Source organism: Mesocricetus auratus, unplaced genomic scaffold (genome assembly GCF_017639785.1).
Source record: "Mesocricetus auratus isolate SY011 unplaced genomic scaffold, BCM_Maur_2.0 Super-Scaffold_100008, whole genome shotgun sequence".
Taxonomy (NCBI): domain Eukaryota; kingdom Metazoa; phylum Chordata; class Mammalia; order Rodentia; family Cricetidae; genus Mesocricetus; species Mesocricetus auratus.
This window is the reverse complement of record NW_024429192.1, coordinates 54,592,360-54,609,687: the sequence shown is the minus strand read 5'-3', so window position 1 is coordinate 54,609,687 and position 17,328 is coordinate 54,592,360. Positions and strand designations below refer to the sequence as shown.

The 17,328-nt window shown below is 39.3% G+C and overlaps 2 protein-coding genes across 4 annotated transcripts in view; one reads left to right on the top strand and one right to left on the bottom strand.

The window, feature by feature from the left end:
* Positions 1–14,143, bottom strand: part of Eaf2 (ELL associated factor 2) — a 35,859-nt gene extending 21,716 nt beyond the window's left edge. The window contains exons 1-3 of one of the 3 annotated variants that reach the window (XM_040750840.1): positions 13,926–14,037; positions 11,276–11,387; positions 10,359–10,453 (exon numbers count right to left, since the gene is read on the bottom strand). In XM_040750840.1, the coding sequence (XP_040606774.1) occupies positions 10,359–10,453; positions 11,276–11,294 (114 nt within the window). In that variant the 5' untranslated portion in view covers positions 11,295–11,387; positions 13,926–14,037. Of the gene's footprint in view, positions 1–10,358; positions 10,454–11,275; positions 11,388–13,925 lie in introns of all 3 variants that reach the window. The other 2 variants (XR_005878932.1, XM_005071519.4) reach the window with 2 other exon arrangements.
* A 74-nt stretch (positions 14,144–14,217) lies between these two features.
* The window catches only part of Iqcb1 (IQ motif containing B1), a 41,434-nt gene continuing 38,323 nt past the window's right edge, over positions 14,218–17,328 (top strand). The window contains exons 1-2 of the mRNA XM_005071517.4: positions 14,218–14,358; positions 14,819–14,881. The gene's annotated coding sequence lies outside the window, so the exon portion shown is untranslated. The remainder of the gene's footprint in view (positions 14,359–14,818; positions 14,882–17,328) is intronic.

Below are 17,328 nucleotides of genomic sequence, written 5' to 3'. Positions count from 1 at the left end.
CACTGGGACTGAACCAGTGGAGGCTGAACTTAAAGATGAATTTATTAGTGAAGTAAATTTAAAGTGCAGCCCGGGTACTACTGACTGCTTTTAGCCAGATTTATAGTGAGAAATGAGGACAAAAAGAATGGAATATAAAGATTTGGGACACTTGCAGTTTAGCCAGAAAAGGTGCACAGAAAGGGCAGCTGCTAAAAAGAGCAATATTATTAAGAAAGAGGTCAAGTGCCTTGCACCTGGACAAGAAGAAAGTTGCCTTGAGGGCTTTCCTGAAATTCATGAGGTCACAGCCATCAAGGACTCAGACATGTCAAGAATGCAACCTTAGTTTCAAAGACTTTCCAGAGCATAGTCTTTGACAAGAGATTTCCTAGAGCACACTTCTTACTTAGGTCTGCTTAAATTGGTAAGGAATCCAGAGGCCATGGGCACCTCAGTGGCAGACTATGGCCTCATCTGTACGATCTTGGTTTTGTTTGCATGCAGACTGCAAATGTTATGGGATCTTATAGGGATCCAATGAGATTTCAAAGGAAAGTCTCGGGGAACAGGTAGTGTCCTGGTAGGGTTTGAGTCCCTGCAAGCAGTCCTTGACAGGATGAAACAGAGCTGGGAGAGTAAAGCTGCAGCTACAGAAGAGACCCAGGAAGGGAAGAACACCTTCTAAGTGAAACTGCAATCAGTGAGCTGAACCCAGAAGTGTGGCCACGTGTGCTGCAGCCATCAAGGCTGTAGGAGATGGAGTTGCCCAGCCCTTGGGAATCAACATCCTACCATGGTGTGCCCTGGATGCTGAGCATAAAGACTTAGGATTTAATTATATCTACTGTTTTTTATCTCATCCCCTCTTGATATTTCCTTTTCTTCCCTTTTGGAAGGGGAATGCTTGTTTATCTTGTTCCAATGGAAACAAGTAACTTTACTTTTTTTATTTTTTGCAGGATCTCACTGCTGAATTGGCCTTGTGTCTCAGAGGAGTCTATGTACTTGGATTTTTGAACATTTAACACTCTGGTGACTCTTTGAGGTATATTAAAAGTATTTAGCATTAAGAGATAGATTTGAGCCTTGGAAAGCAAGGTAGAATGATACAGTTGGATCTGAAATGTTCCTGAAAGCACCATGTATCAAAGGTTTGGGCCCTAGCTTGGTGCTACTGGGAGAAGAGGAGTCTGGAAGAGGTGGAGCCTTGTGGGAAGTTTTCAGTCACTGAAGGATAGTCTAGAAGATTTGAGGACCCTTTTCTCTTCTCTAACTATAAGATAATCTTTTTTCTATAAGTAAAAGTAATAAAACAAAACCATAAATTGAAAGAAATGTTTTCTCTTTATAGGCCGATTATTACAAGCATTTGAGACACAGTACAGATAATTGACTTGAAATGGACAACCAAAAGACATACTGCCAGAAAAAATACGAAATAAGTGGGAACATAGCTTATCTGAGAAAGAAAAACCCAAAGACTCTTAAGCATGTACAAATGAATTAGAACAAAACCTCAGCATAAGAGAATGAAGCCATAGCAGTATTGAGCAAAGGAATTTGTTCATTTCTATATAGTTAATTTTATTTTTGGTTGTGAGCCTAGCCTTTAACGGCTGAGCCATAAATAGGCTATATAAATATATAATGTAAAAGCTAAAACTTCTTTATTTAAAGATATTTTGCAGTGAAATGCTACATTGACAATACTTGGGTGTCTGGCCAAGGTGGAAGGGAAGGGCAACGGGAGGGAGGAGGGAAGGATCTTATTAAGGACAATAACATATCCCCAACACCCTCTGTTGTGATTTCCTAAGAGCTGAAGGAGTGTAGTTTTCATAAATAACAGATAATTACAGGTTTGATTATGACTAACAGGAATGGGAAATTAACTCCAAATAATGATAAATTTTTAAAAGAGCAGATGCTTAGCAAAACTAATAAAGAATATAAAAGAATAAATAAAGTGTACTGGGGTTACAGTCAATTGTAGAATGTCTGCTCTACCATTTGCAGGGCCCTGGGTTCAACCCAGGGCCAAACAATAAAAGTTAAGGAGGAGAAAGATGATGCCTAATAAGATCTTCTAGTGATCTCACTATGTAGACACACCAAATTGGATAGCTATTCATATACCAAACTATCTTCCAAAGATCTAAGGAAATAAGGTGAGAGACCAATCTACCTTTTTCAGTATAACAAAATAAAAGGACATATTGAAGCAAGAAGAAAAGAATTATCAGAATCACCCCAACTGTAAGCAACCCCGCAGGGAGAAACAGACCTCCAGGTTTGGGTAAGGAAAGCGAATTCAGCCCAAGACTCAGACTTAAAAACCAGTATCAGGCCCATCCTAGTGAGTTACAATAGTGTTGAGCAAAGGCTCACGATCCCTTCCAAGTGGCTAATACATGGGACTGAACCAGTGGAACTTTGTTAGGTCAGGTAGCTGAATGCTTCATCCACATCCCTTGCATTGCCAGTTGACAGAAAGCAGAATTCTACCCATTGGTGAACATAAACAAAAGAAGACAAAGGCTTTGTCTTGGAGCACAGTGTCAGGTCTACCACACTGAGACCCAGAAAAGCTAAAGACCTTGAGCTCCCTGAAACTCTAGCATCAGGTACAGACCCACATGTTGAAGGGATTGGACAGTTTTGAATGTGTGAACTTGGGGTACAATATTCTCCTCCTAATGTGCAGGATCCTATAGCTGCAACCCAACTGAACTGTAGCCTTCATAGCTAAGAGACTGTTTTTACCACCTATCTCCATCCTCAGGTAGCATAGATATTGATGTTACAAGGCTAAAGTTCATAGAACAGGCTATAGAACTTCATACGTGGTTGAGATTTGCAGTCTAGTAGGACAAACTTGTGTGATCTGCATAATCATAAGCCTCACTGTGAACACCAACCACCTTAAGGGTGCACGGGTCCTTATAGCTGTGTGACTCTTGTGATCTAGCTTGATCAGCCTGGTGGCCCACAGGCTGCCTTCCCCAATACAACCCTTCAAGCTGCAAAGCACATGGCAAGACTTTTCTCAGTGTGAATAGGACATAATAGCAAGCATAAGTTTTTGCTCAGAAACTCAGTAGTGGTGACACTTGACAGTGGGTATATACTAATGGTACCATCCCTGGGCCTGTCTGTGGACAGCTACAGTTCCGAGGGAAAACATGAAGTCCCATATATTACACTTCACTTTCAGCAAATAGCAGCTGTGATCGATTATAGTAGTTCTGGATCACAAGTTCATTTTACAATAATCAGCCCATAGCAGTTTGTGTCTTAGTCCTAACCACATATTATGTAGGTGAAGCTTGGACTCAGAAATGATTTGGTGGTACTGGTATCCACAGGTATCACATAGAAACCTAGGTTCAGTCTATCCACAGTGAGTATATAGAGCCAGGTAGAATCTACATATGTCTGACCACTGAATATGGGGCAGCAGGTCTATCCTGGATACAAAAATAAATGTGTAAGAACAGGTATGTGTTTCCTGATATTCTCTTAGTTCTTTCTGAACAGAACTCCAACAGTGCATTTAGTATAAATCTGGGCTTAGGTTGTCCTCTAGTACTAAAATAGGACATACATGAACAGCCAACATCTGAGAAAACCTGAACTTGGGCACCATCTAGTGTTGACACATCAAGAATGAACACAGGCTCAGAGAAAATGGGAAATTGACTTAGAATTTCTGGAGGTGGATGAGTGGTGTCAAATTAGGAAGTGAAATAGATAACCAATTCTTTAATGCCTAGGTGATGTCACACACTAACAAACATTACCAACTTTCAGGAAACTATGTATACTTACAATTCAAAATAAAGTGCCAGAAACTGACTAGGAAGTGATCAGGACAGGGGATTCTCAGATGGAGAATATCAAACTATTATTTTAGAGAAACTAACAACCTCACAATCTCAATGGAAACACAAAGAAATGGCTTAATTGCCTAACATAAAACGTTAAAAGACACTATAACTATTTTTGAAACTAAAAATCCTTTAGCTGAAAATTCAGGAAAATTTTTAAAATGCAATACAGGTATCAATAACAGGATAGATCAAACAGAAGAAAGAGTTAGTATGCTTGAAAACATCTACTTGAAAAATATATAGTTGATTGGCTAGTTACAATTGACAAAAATATTGAAGAGGACACGGAAAGTGAAGATACCCTGTACCCATAGATTAAAAAATTAATAGTGTTAAAATTCCCACACTAACAAAAGTTGCAGAATAAAAATAAAAATCAGCACTATGTTAGTCAGTGATTAAGGCACTGGTTACTTTTGCAGAGGACCTATGTTCACTTCCTAGCATCCATATGGTGGCTTACAAGTATCTATAACTCCAGTTGTAGGAGATCTAACACCTTCCCCTGACCTCCATGGCACCAGTGACACATGTGTATGTATAAACCTACAAGCAAAAACATTCAAATACATAAAATAAAATGACTAAATCTAAAAAGTTAAAGGAATCTAGAAATCAACAAACATTTGGGTTACTACAGCTTAAAAAGGAACCGAGAATGCCAAAATGGTAAAGGATTATTCAAATTAATAACAAAAAGCTTAACAAATCTGGAGAAGGATACAGAAGTCCAGGTACAGGGAAGTCAACAGTCACCAATCAAATTTAACTCAATCAAGTCTACCATGAAATATCTTATTGCCAAGGTAAAAGGCAGTAAAGCTGTCAAAGGAAAAAGACAGAGACTATTCTCAAGGTTGAAAGAGAGGAAACCTCTGAGTAGTACTCCATTGTGTAAATGTACCACATTTTCTTCATCCATTCTTCAGTTGAGGAGTATCTAGGTTGCTTCCGGGTTCCAAATCATACTGATTTCCAAAAATACTGTACAAGTTTGCACTCCCACCAGCAATGGAGGAGTTTCCCCCTTTCTCTACATCCACTCCAGCATAAACTGTCATTAGTGTTTTTTATTTTAGCCATTTGACAAGTGGCTAAGGATGTTGAAAAAATTCTTAAGTGTCTTTCAGCATTTTAGATTCCTCTATTGAGAATTCTCTATTTAGTTCTGTACCCCACTTTTAATTGAATTGTTTGCTGTTTTGGTGACTAGCTTCTTGGGTTCTTTGTATATTTTGGAAATCAGCCTTCTATCAGATGTGGGGTTGGTGAATGTCTTTTTCCATTCTGTGGGTTGCCGTTTTGTCTTGTTGAGGGTGTCCTTTGCCTTAAAGAAGTGTCTCAGTTTCAAAGGTACTTCCCACTTTCTCTTCTAAGAGGTTCAGTGTGGCTGGATTTATGTTGAGGTTTTTGATTCATTTGTACTTAATTTTGTACGTAGCAATAGATATGGATCTATCTGCAATCTTCTACATGTCCACATCCAGTTACGCCAGCACCATTTATTGAATATGCTTTCTTTTTTCCATTGTATAATGGTTGTTTTGGCTGTCCTGGGTTTTTTGTTTTGCCATATAAAATTGAGTATTATTCTTTCAAGGTCTGTGAGCAATTGTGCTAGGAATTTGATGGCGATTGCATTGAATCTGTAGATAACAGGAGATTTAAGAGCAAACTTAGTAACTTGGTATCTTTCATTTGAGGGAATGTTTCTTAGAATAAGAGGAATCCAGATTAGAAGAAATAACATTTCAATTACGCTCCTCATCTATCTATGCTCCTTCACCTACTTAAGTGAACAACTCTGTTTTGGCGTAATCTGTGGTCATCATCTTTATTGTGTCCGATGTCTGGTCCCTCAGCTGTTCTGCCACATCAGACACATAGCCATTACTGCTAAGTCTCACATGTTCAGTTATCTGCCCTGCCGTTTCCCAAAGGTTGAGTCACGTCCCATGATTAAGTCTCTCATTCCTGACTCAGAAATGGCTCACTCACACCTGTTTGTCACAGTACAGAGGGCCGTGGGGCACCTTAAAGAGTTTCTTCTTCTCCTTTTCTTCTTCTTCTTCTTCTTCTTCTTCTTCTTCTTCTTCTTCTTCTTCTTCTTCTTCTTCTTCTTCTTCTTCTTCTTCTTCTTCTTCTCCTTCTCCTTCTCCTTCTCCTTCTCCTTCTCCTTCTCCTTCTTCTTCCAGAAAGAGACAAATTCAGACCTTCCCTTTCTTTTCAAAGCTAGAGAGAAGAATTGGTGTTCCTGATTTTACATGTTCTCCCATATTACGAAACACTTTGTGATGTTCTCTACAAGGGATCTCAATTTTGCCTTCAAAATTGTCTACTTATGGGGCAGAAAAGATGGCTCCATAGTTAATACCACATACTGCTCTTGCAGAAGACCTGAGTGGAGTTTCTAGCTCCCTTGTTGGGTGGCCCACAACTTTCTATAATTCCAGCTCCAGGTGATCAAACGCCCTCTTTTGGCCTCCACTAACACCTACATTTAAGTACACACATATACATCAGCTATACACTAATATACATAAATTAAATTTTTAATTAAATCCTATTTGTTTATTTATTTATTTGGTTTTTTTCGAGATAGAGTTTCTCTGTGGCTTTGGAGGGTGTCCTGGAACTAGCTCTTGTAGGCCAGGCTGGTCTCGAACTCACAGAGATCCGCCTGCCTCTGCCTCCGAGTGCTGGGATTAAAGGCATGCGCCACCACTGATTGGCTTTTAAAAAATGTTTATTTGTAGTTCACCTTCATTTCCTACACCATATCAGAAGTCCCAGAAGTAACATTTTGTCTGTTATTCCATGTATGACATTAGTAGTATCTATATTTGTTTGTTTAAGTATACCGGTATGAAGTACCCTGTCCTTAAACAAAATTGTATGAAAAAGGCTGGACAGGAAAGAGCTCAGTGACCCTCTTAGAACTTCAGACTCCTCTGTGTCCTCCTAGGCCCTCTTTTCCACCTGGAAGGAGACTCACTGAGAAGAGAAATTGCAGATATTCAAAGGGAAGCACATTCCACAGGAGAAGAACAGGCCCCAATGGGTCAAAGGCTCCCCACCAGCCTAAGGGGGGGGGATGAGGAGAGCTACCCAAGCAAGGTCAGTTAGAGGAGGTTTCGGGTGGTTTACAGAAAACCAAGGCCCACCACAACTGCTTGCTAGATAACTCAAATGTGAATGAGCAGATCTGAATCCTGGGATGGAATAAAGTAATGACAGAGGACCTGTTCTGCCAGTTACTAGTAGAGATAGTGCCCCTCTCTGGGCCCCTTCCTCCTAGTTAAAACTGAAATGGTAATTCCCTACTATTCCAGACTACAAAGATTAAAGTGAGACAATGTGGAAGTGTACATTACTGGAAAATATAGAGAACCACTGAAATATAGATCCCTGACTGTCACCTATTAGCTTTATACTTTTGTACAAATTGTTTACTCTTTAAACTTTGGTTTCCTTCTCTATAAAATAGCAGTAGCAGGCAGTGGTGGCACACATCTTTAATCCCAGCACTCAGAAGGCAGAGGCAGGAAAATCTCTGTGAGTTTGAGACCAGCCTGGTCTACAAGAGTTAGTTCCAGGACAGCCTCCAAAGCCACAGAGAAACCCTGTCTCGTAAAACAAAAACGAAAACAACACAACAACAACAACAACAAAAAAATAGGACTAAACTCCCAGTACTTGTTGTAGAGATTAAATAAACTTAAATGGGTAATATTTGAAAATCACTAAGCAGTGTGTGGGACCATTTATGCCACATCCAATAAATGTTTGTTATCATTATTTTTAAAATGTAAAAACTTATAAGCACAGTACTTAACTGTCTTTGTTTTTATTTGTTTACTCTGTTCGTTAATACAAAAAAATAGAATGGGATTTAAAAATCTACCTTACCAAAGGTGTGTGTGTGTGTGTGTGTGTGTGTGTGTGTGTGTGTGTGTGTGTAGGTATGTGCGCATGAGTATAGATGTGCACATGAATATAGATGCGTGTGGAGACTGGAAGGTGGTGGTTAATTCTTACCATTGTTTTTCTTTTACATTTCAGAAATTTATAAGTCATAGTTTTGAAAATAGAGACCTAGTCCAACAGTCATTGGTTTAAGAGGGTTTATACTGAGACCATAATCAGACGTGGTAGATCAGAACTCTTCACTAAACAGGGCAAGAATGAACAAAATAATGTTTATCAATACATAGAAGAATTGCCATAGAAGAACAATATAAGGTAAGGGATGAAATGGGAAGGTTGTAATTTGAAAAACAAATATTCTACATGGCAAAGATGAGCCCAATTGGAGTTCTAGTGCAAACTAATTGTCACTGATTAATACCACCACAGACTAAAACAACAGGACAGGAGCTCCCATTTGAACTTAAAGCTTTTCAGTCACTTTTGAAATTAAGTGGCTGTTTTTCTTTGAGTGACTGGGAAATAGGGAGAACTTGGGAGGTGTTTGAAGGAAGGTAGTTGGGAGGGGCTGGAGGGAGGAAAGGAGGTGGGAAAGTTAAACTATTCCTATTTAAAAAAAGTATAAAAACTGAAAAAAATTGAATGACTCATCCAGGTTGTTCCTTATAAACACCATAAAGCAAACAAGGCTTTATACTGCTGAATAAAGTGTCAAATGGTATAGAAAGCCCAGAATCTGGAAAGTTCTTATAATAGAGGATTTCAAAAACTAACTTATTCACAACATCTCATAGTGAATTGATTTTTCATTTTCTTCAGCTCCTAAGGAAACAAATGAGAAATATCCAATAAAAACTCACATACCACACAAAGCTCTACCTTAAGAAAATCATCAGAAGCAACAAATGATTCCATCTGACATAGTAGTAGGGTCTGAGTAAGTGGTAGAGTCATAAAAGTAAGAAAAAGACAGCAGACTAGAAAATAAAACTTGCTGTACCTCCTACCATGACTCACCACCTCCCCGATTCATGTAAGACAATATGAATTGGCCAACTCCAAACTACTCCATAAAATTAAAGGCAAAGTGTCTCAAAAAGTTCAGGATTTTCTTTATAGGTAACACAAAATTATGGAGTTGTTTTCACTATAACTTTCTTTATAACAGATGAAGTTGGTATTAAAGAAAAGAAAAAAAGACCTGAATAATAAGAAATTTCTAACTGAAGGACTGAACTGAGCAAGTTTGTATTTTATGCAAGGAGCATTGGTTGTGTTATTTGAATGCATTTGGAAAATTTTAAAAATGGGAAACTATCTTCAGTTCAATCCCTAAACTACAGATCTGAATTTCCTTTATTCAAAATTCTAAAATCTGAAATGCTCCAAAATGCTAATCATTTTTTTGTTGTTGTTGTTTTGTTTTGTTTGTTTTTTGTTTTTTCAAGACAGGGTTTCTCTGTATTGTTTTGGAGGCTGTCCTGAAGCTAACTCTGTAGACCAGGCTGGCATCCAACTCACAAAGATCCACTTGTCCCTGCCTCCCGAGTGCTGGTATTAAAGGCGTGTGCCACCAATGCCCAACAAAAATGCTAATCTTTTTATCTCAAACATGACACCACAAGTAGAAAATTCTGTATCACAGACTGATTCATGTACAAAGTTATTATAAATATTGCATACAATTAGTTTTAGGTTATGTATATAAGGTCTATATGAAAGTTAAACAAATTTTATATTTTAGATGAAGGTGCTATCCCAAATATATCTCATAATGTATTTGCAAATATTCCAAAAAAACACTAGAAAACAGAAACTCTTATTGCCCCCAAGGGCTTTGTATAAAGATGCTCAATGTATGTATTTCCTAAATCTCTTCTCTACCAAACCATGTCTCACTATTCTCTTCTCTGCTTAAAATGTTTCCTAATGCTTCTCTAATGTCAATGGGATGAAGCATCAATTTCAAATTTCAACATAAAATATACTTCACCATTTGACCCCAGTCTACATTTCAGTTTCTACTTCTTATAATCTATTAGTTACTACACATAAGTAATTTACTTCATAGACTTGTTCTTTTCAGAATTAGTCTTTCATATAAAGCCATTTGATTTGAGTATTGACTTCCTGTCTACCTGTTACTTTGTTTCTTAAAGGCTCAGCTCAATTAGTGCTTGTTTTATGAAGCCTTCCAAGATTTCACTGGGCAGAGTATTTTGTTCTGTTTCAATGAATACACAGAATTTTATAAATGTTGTAACTTACAGCGTTAGCCAGTTTGTTTACATGTCTGCCTGCAATGACAAATTAGACTAGAAGGCAAGAAACATTATTATCATCCCAATCACTTTCAATTCATTTGCTATGATATTCCTTGAAAAATATTAAATGAATTAAAGCATTTTAAAATTATTTCAGCCAAAATAGTTTGAAATATGTTGGTTTTGCTCTCTGTTTTATCCATCACTTTAACTGACCATCATTCTATGAATTGTACAAATAATGGCATTGAAATTTAGTGGAGAGCCTGTAATACAGATATATAGAACTACTTACTTCTATATTTGGTAGAGTTATCGTCACCTGTTCACCTTTGCCAACCTCAAGATTTCCTTCACAAGAAGTATCAATAGAAGCAGGTTTGAAGTCATCTAAAAACAGATACAAACAACAATTTTTATAAGATAGAACGATGTATTACTGTGATAGATACTGGAAGCAGCAACTATGAGAGGATTATTTGGTTCACTGGTGTTTTTATTTGCTTTAACTATTTTTATTTTATGTGTCTGAATGTTTTGCTTGCACGTATGTATGTGCACCCCTTGTGTGCAGGAGCCTGAGTGACCATTGGATTCCTTGGATCTGGAGTTACAGACAGTTGTGGATTACCAAGTGGGTGTTGGGAACCAGACCCAGGTCCTCTAGAAGATCAGCTAGTGCCTTTAACTGTTGAGCCCCATGGGTCACTGTTTTAGAGAGTACAATCCATCTATGCTGACCAAATAACCTTAACTATAAACATTATCAAGTCCTATTTTAAATTAGTGTAATTTCTGATATTTACTTACACTAAAACTGTACTACTTTTGGTCCTCAAATAGAGGACAACCTTTCTGTAGTCACTATCAGCTTATTTTGTGACAATAATAAATGGTGTCACTGAAAACAGGAAATGTACTGATTATTAGCCCTTATGTAGATGTAAATTATAAAGCTAGTATTAGCCCAAATCCAAAATTAATTCTAATGTGTTTGTTATTCAAACTCTTCTATGTAGTGCATCTTTGTTGCTAAATGTTGCCTTCATTACACTTAAGTAAATTACATGCATTAGTACTCCTCACGCACCTATGAACATACCTCATAAAAACCAATGGTGACGATTATCTATTCTTTACCATGTTCTAAACGCTGTGCTAGTTTAATGCTACCATAATCCCTCTAGAAAAAATTCAAAAGGTAGCTATTACCATTTTCACATATGAACATTGAGGCTGAAAGCTTCGAGAATGTTCTCAAAATCGCATTATATATGTTCTTAGTGAAGGTCAGGGTTCACAGACAAGCTTATCCAAAGCCTTACTATAAAAGACAAGAAAAATGTATGGTGTAGATAAGACAAAATAATACTTTCTTTCAAATGACACTAGCTTGAGTGGTATGAATTAGGCCCATCTGCCCTGCATAAAAGCCAAATTCTCTATTGTATAGTCTCCACTTGTCACTGAATTATTAAGACTCGGAGTTACCCTGGAAATGAATATCTTCTTAAGTATAATACCAGGTTATATTTTAAAAAAGCATAAAAAGAATCTATGTGATTTTATACTTAATTCAACAAGGAGAGAGAGAGAGAGAGAGAGAGAGAGAGAGAGAGAGAGAGAGAGAGAGAAAAGCTGAAAACCCTTAATGCCTTCTGCAAGACTAAATGTGGAATCTAAGTTTGTTTACTCTGTGGTTATTATTATCATTGTCTTTTTGCATATTCTTATTTGTTGTCATTCTCATGATATCTGACTCTTGAAAATATGATTTCATCATCTTAAGAACTTTTGTAAAGGTGGAGATGTAGCTCAGGTAGAGCACTTGCCTAGTATGTGCCAGGCCCTGAGTTTGAGTTCTAACACTATAATCAATCAATCAATCAAAGAATCTATAAATGAAAGTTTGAAGCACCTGCAAGGTACTTTTTAGAAGCTATATTTATTCATTTAACTTTGGATTTATATTGTAAGAAGAGAATGCTACCTAAGTTATAAAATAGATATACATCGAGGGACTGGAGGGATGACTTAACAGTTAAAAGTACTTGTTGTTCCTGCTGAAAACTTGAATCATTCTGAGCACTGACATCAGGTGACTGACAACCACTGGTAGGTAAGTCCAGTTACAGGGGATTTGAGGCTCTCTTGTGGTCTCTGAGGGCACCTACATACATATGATGTACGTATATACACTCAGGTCCACAAATATACATGTAAAATTGAAAATAATTTATCTATCTCTATATAACTTTTTGTACTCTTAAACCTTGTAGCGTGAAAAATAAAATATTACTGCATACTTGAGAAGAGGAAAGGGCATGCTATGTGGGAAAAGGGCACTGAGAGATCAGATAAGAGAAGTATGTTACTTTTGGAAATGAAACTGAAGAGGGGGAGGGGGAGGGGAGGGGAGAGAGAGAGACAGAGAGACAGAAATAGAGACAGAGAGACAGAGACAGAGACAGAGAGAGAGAGAGACAGAAACAGAGACAGAGACAGAGAGACAGAGAGAGAAACAGAAACATAGACAGAGACAGAGAGAGACAGAAACAGAGATACAGAGACAGAGACAGAAACAGAGACAGAGAGAGACAGAAACAGAGACAGAGAGACAGAGACAGAGAGAGACAGAGAAACAGACACAGAGAGAGAGACAGAGAGAGAGAGAGAGAGAGAGAGAGAGAGAGAGAGAGAGAGAGAGAGAGAGAGAGAGAGAGAGAAACTACAGGACCCACAGCACTGGCTCCTGTTTCATTGTGGGGAAGTCTTCTGAACTGTCATCCAGGGCAAAATAAACAAGGAACATCATTGGAGCTCTGGTGGTAAATCCGGTTTATTCCACCAAAACATGAATAATAAAACCTTTTTAAAATAAAGTGTAAACATATCATTTGAAGGTTAAAACCATTGGCTCTTCCTACATTTCCTCTGAGTTATTATAGTTAGATTGTTTACAGCTTAAACTTTGAGGGCTGAGTTTTAATAGGTTTTTTTTTCCAGAATATAAATTTTGTAAGAAAAAGGACAGAATGATTGAGGAAGGTAAAACAATGAGACGGTAAAGAACACCTGGGCTTGGAAAAAAAAGATGTGAAAAAAAACTCTACAATTTGTCACACACGGACACACAGACAAGAGGTCAGGACTCAAAGATGTTTCCTTTAAGCTTTAGAACTCTGAGGCCTATTATGCAAAAAAGAAGGTTTACATAAAAAGTATGCTATATTTTTCGTACTGGCATCTCTATCATTTAATTACTAAAACAAAAGGCTCATTGTAACCGATTTTCCAACAATATTAAAGATAACTTATTAAAGCCCCACCTTTCAATTTTTGATAATCAGTAATTACTTAGTTGAATCTGAGATCCAAAAGAGATACAAACTATTGAGATAGCTGACAGTCTCTTCCCACAAACTAAAAACAACCGTCATCGTCGTCAGTCAGGGGACAAGTGTAAATGGGGAAGAAACGTCCCTGTGGCCTCTAAACATCCCTGTTGCCCTGCATTCGGTTCTTTGTCCCATCTGTCACCTTTCCTCCCTCCACCATCCACTTGTCATGCTAATCTCCACAGCCACCACTACAGATGTTCTCTTCAAAACGTCCTCTCCTGCCTGTCAGCCACTCTTAAATCCTCCCAGGGTTCTCCTACACCTGCTGGACACCAGGTGCCCGCGCCGAGGCTGGGAACGGGGTAGTTGGTCATGCTCCATCGGGTTTCCCGGTGAGCAAAGGGCCGCGGGGACAGAATTTCAGAATTCCGAGGCATCCGTCTGCATATCAGCCCCCCCCCCCACACACACACACCATGCCAGGAGGATCCTCCCGGGTACCCCGGGCAGCCCGCACTCACAGCGCACGGTGTGGAACGCACAGCGCGGCTGCTTCTCGAAACTTTCGCCTAATTTGAGAACCCGCTCGCGACGGTCGAGGTACGCGAGTCCCGCTGGTCCATTCATTCTCGTCCTCTGCCACCCACTTGGCCTTCGCCACCCGCTGTCGTAACCTTCCAAAGCAGCTGCACTGGCCTCGAGCCAGAGCTCCGGGCCCTGCGGGTTCTGAGCTCCCGCGCGTGCGCCTGCCCCTTGGAGCGCCCCGAGTCCCCATTGGCTGTCTGGAGACAGCTGCCCCGCCCCTGCCCTGCGGCCCCGCCCCGCCCCTAGCCCCCTCTCCCGCCCTCAGCCCCCTTCCCGCGTCGCGACGCACACAGCTCTGCGAACGCAGCCGCGCTGAGGTGCGCTGTGCGGGTCGGGGCCTGAGGTGGACGAAGGCGAGGCGAAGATGAGGTAACAGCTGGGATGGCCGCGGGGATGGCTGAGGGCTCCAGTGGGGCGGGGAAGCTAGGGCGCCAGGCTCTTCGACCTAGGGAACCGGCTGCCGGGGCCTGGCGACAGCAGCTGGCGGGGCCTGGCGACCGCAGCGTGGGCCTCCCCCGCGCCGGGCCCGCAGGTTTGGAAACGGACGCCTGAGGAGGGGCGGCGGCTGGGCCCAGGCCTGAGGTTTCCCGAGGCCTAGCAGCTCTGGGCCGGTTCTGGAACCGCAGCCGCGTCCCCTCGGTCCCTGACCAGACTGGAAGCCACTTGAAGAGATGCAGTTCCCTTGAGGGCCGTTTTTTAACCTTTAAACACCACAGGCCTCCCCCCACCCCCCGTTAGGGTCTGAGGAGGGGGCGTTTCCGCGGGGGGGGGGTGAAGTTTGGGATTAGGGGTAACTGCATTAGGTTTCTGCCGTTTGTTTCCATCCTAGTGATTCCTGGAGGCAGTGAAGGCCTGGTACTCTTGATTCCTCAAGGATCGGCCTAGCAACAGGGTAAGTGTATGAACTGATCAATAATTGTCTTTTTAATTTTTTTTTCTTTCCTCTTGACACTTCACAGCATCATGATAAAGTGAGAGAAAGAGTTCATTATGAATGTTAGAGGAGAATTCAGAAAAAGTGTGCAGTGAGTTGCTCCAGTAGATGATTTTTTTTCAGGCTAATTATATCATTCTTCCACTTCTACCTTAAGCAGATTTGTCAATTTATTTTTCCATGTAGACAGGTGATTATGTTTGCCTTCTACCCATTAAAGGTGCATGAAGACTTCTTTATGTAATAATTAGACACGAAGGTTTTGGAGCCAGGATCTCTGAGCTTGTACCCCAGCTTCATAGTAACACTGTGACTTTGTGCAAGTAATTCAAACAAATGTGCTTATTAGAATTGGGGAACTGATGATAATAGCTATGCAAAAAATAATGCCCATCCTTTTAGAATTATTGAGGTGTTAGATGAATTAATACATGCAAGCAAGTACAACTTATAGGACACATAGCTCTCTGAATGCTTATTTAGGATTCAGCTATACTCTAAATTTTTAATTGTAGGGCCTAGGAATGGCAGATTTGCTTACAGATGAAAATATTTGTTTTGAGAAGTCCAGATCATTGACTTTTGGCTGTCTTATATCAAAGGGGATTTGTTCTGTTGGCCAATGAATGCATGGGTTTCTATTGCAGAATTGTATATATAATAATTTGCAACCTAAATGACATTCAGTGAAGGGAATGTTTAAATATATTTCAGTGTCCTCTCACAAAGAACAGATAAAATAATGCAGACACTGGAAAGAGTAAGATAATTAACATGCATTCTATAGGAAAGTTTTGTGTCTTCTACAATGCTAGGTGTTTTGTTGGGCTTTCTTTAAAATGGCTTCAGTGAAGTTGTCTATCAATGATTTACATTTTTGCCCAAGAAGAAAGATGATTTTTGAATGACTATATTGCAGCCAACTTACAAATACAAAGATGGAACCATAATGTCAGTCAGAATAATAGCCAAGAAATGAGTTAGAAGATTATTTGAAAATATGTTTTATTTTTACAGTTTTACCTGGAAGAAAAAAAATACTGAACATTGTAATTAAAATCACAAATTTTGCTGGGTGGTAGTGGCACATGCCTTTAATCCCAAAGCTTAGGAGACAGAAGCAGTTGGATCTCAGTGAGTTCAGGGCCAGACTGGTGTACAAAGCAAGGTTAAGGACAGCCTTATATAGAGAAACCCTGTCTCAAAAATTAAAAATAAATTAAATAAATAAATAAAATCACAGGTCTTATAGCCTCTCAGCTGTTTTTTTTTTGTAAGAATAAGTGTAAAATCACAAAGTTTGTAGTTAGACTGATATCTAACTAATGCTACCACATATTGATGGAGCTGTGACAAGTTTCAAATTTTCTTTTTCTTGTTAATGGTTTTTCTTTCAAGATGGTCTCACTATGTAGCTGTGGTTGCTCTGGAACTCACTACACAGACTAGGCTGGCCTTGAACTTACAGGGATCCACTTACCTCTGCCTACCAAGTACTGGGATTAAAGGCATGTACCACTATGCCCAGATAAGTTCTATTTATTTTTTTAACTGCACATTGGAGATGATTATGGGCACTACTTTATAGTCCCATTGTGAGGATAAAATAATGCCTTAAAACCCAGGTAGGTCCTAGCACACAATATTATGTTATCCTTTATTAATTAAAAATATGTTTTATATTGAATGATACTATTAAACTTCAAATACTTTAGAACATACAGAGAAGTTTTGGTAAGAAAATTCAGATGTGGACTCTTTTTACATTTTAGAGTTGATTCAATATAAATGATTTTAATTTTCTTATAATCATATAACATCTCTGAGCCCTAGTATGTTAGGACTTTCCAAACCATCTCCAGATTTAGTGATTAGGTAGAAGGGCTTACAGGACTCAACTCATATTGTCTTACTTGTTAGCTATAATTTGTAGTGAAGATATGCAAAGCAAAGTTACCAAAGTTAAAGACCATATAGGGTACATCCAGAAGAAACCTGGCCTGGTCTTCTAAGATCCATTCCCTGTAGAACTACATAGGATACACACAATTTCCCAAGCAAAACTGTTGTGACAACACCTATAAAGTGTTTTCTACTATGGAAGCTTATGACCAGGATTTTTGCTAGCTTGTGTGTTGAAAGATTGGTCCTTGATATCAATGATAAGAGGTGGTGGAACCTTGAAGAGGTGAGGCCTAGTGGGAAATAATCCTATCATTGGTATCACCAACCTCAAAAGATTTGTAAGAGTTTTTATAGTTCTTAAGAGAAGACTTATAAAAAAGTAAGCCTAGCCCCTTCTCAGTCTCTCTTGGGTATCTTGTGCTATATGATGCCTTCCACTCATGCTATGATACTATCTGTCATATGGCAAAGCCAAGACAGCTCTCACCAGAGCTGTCACA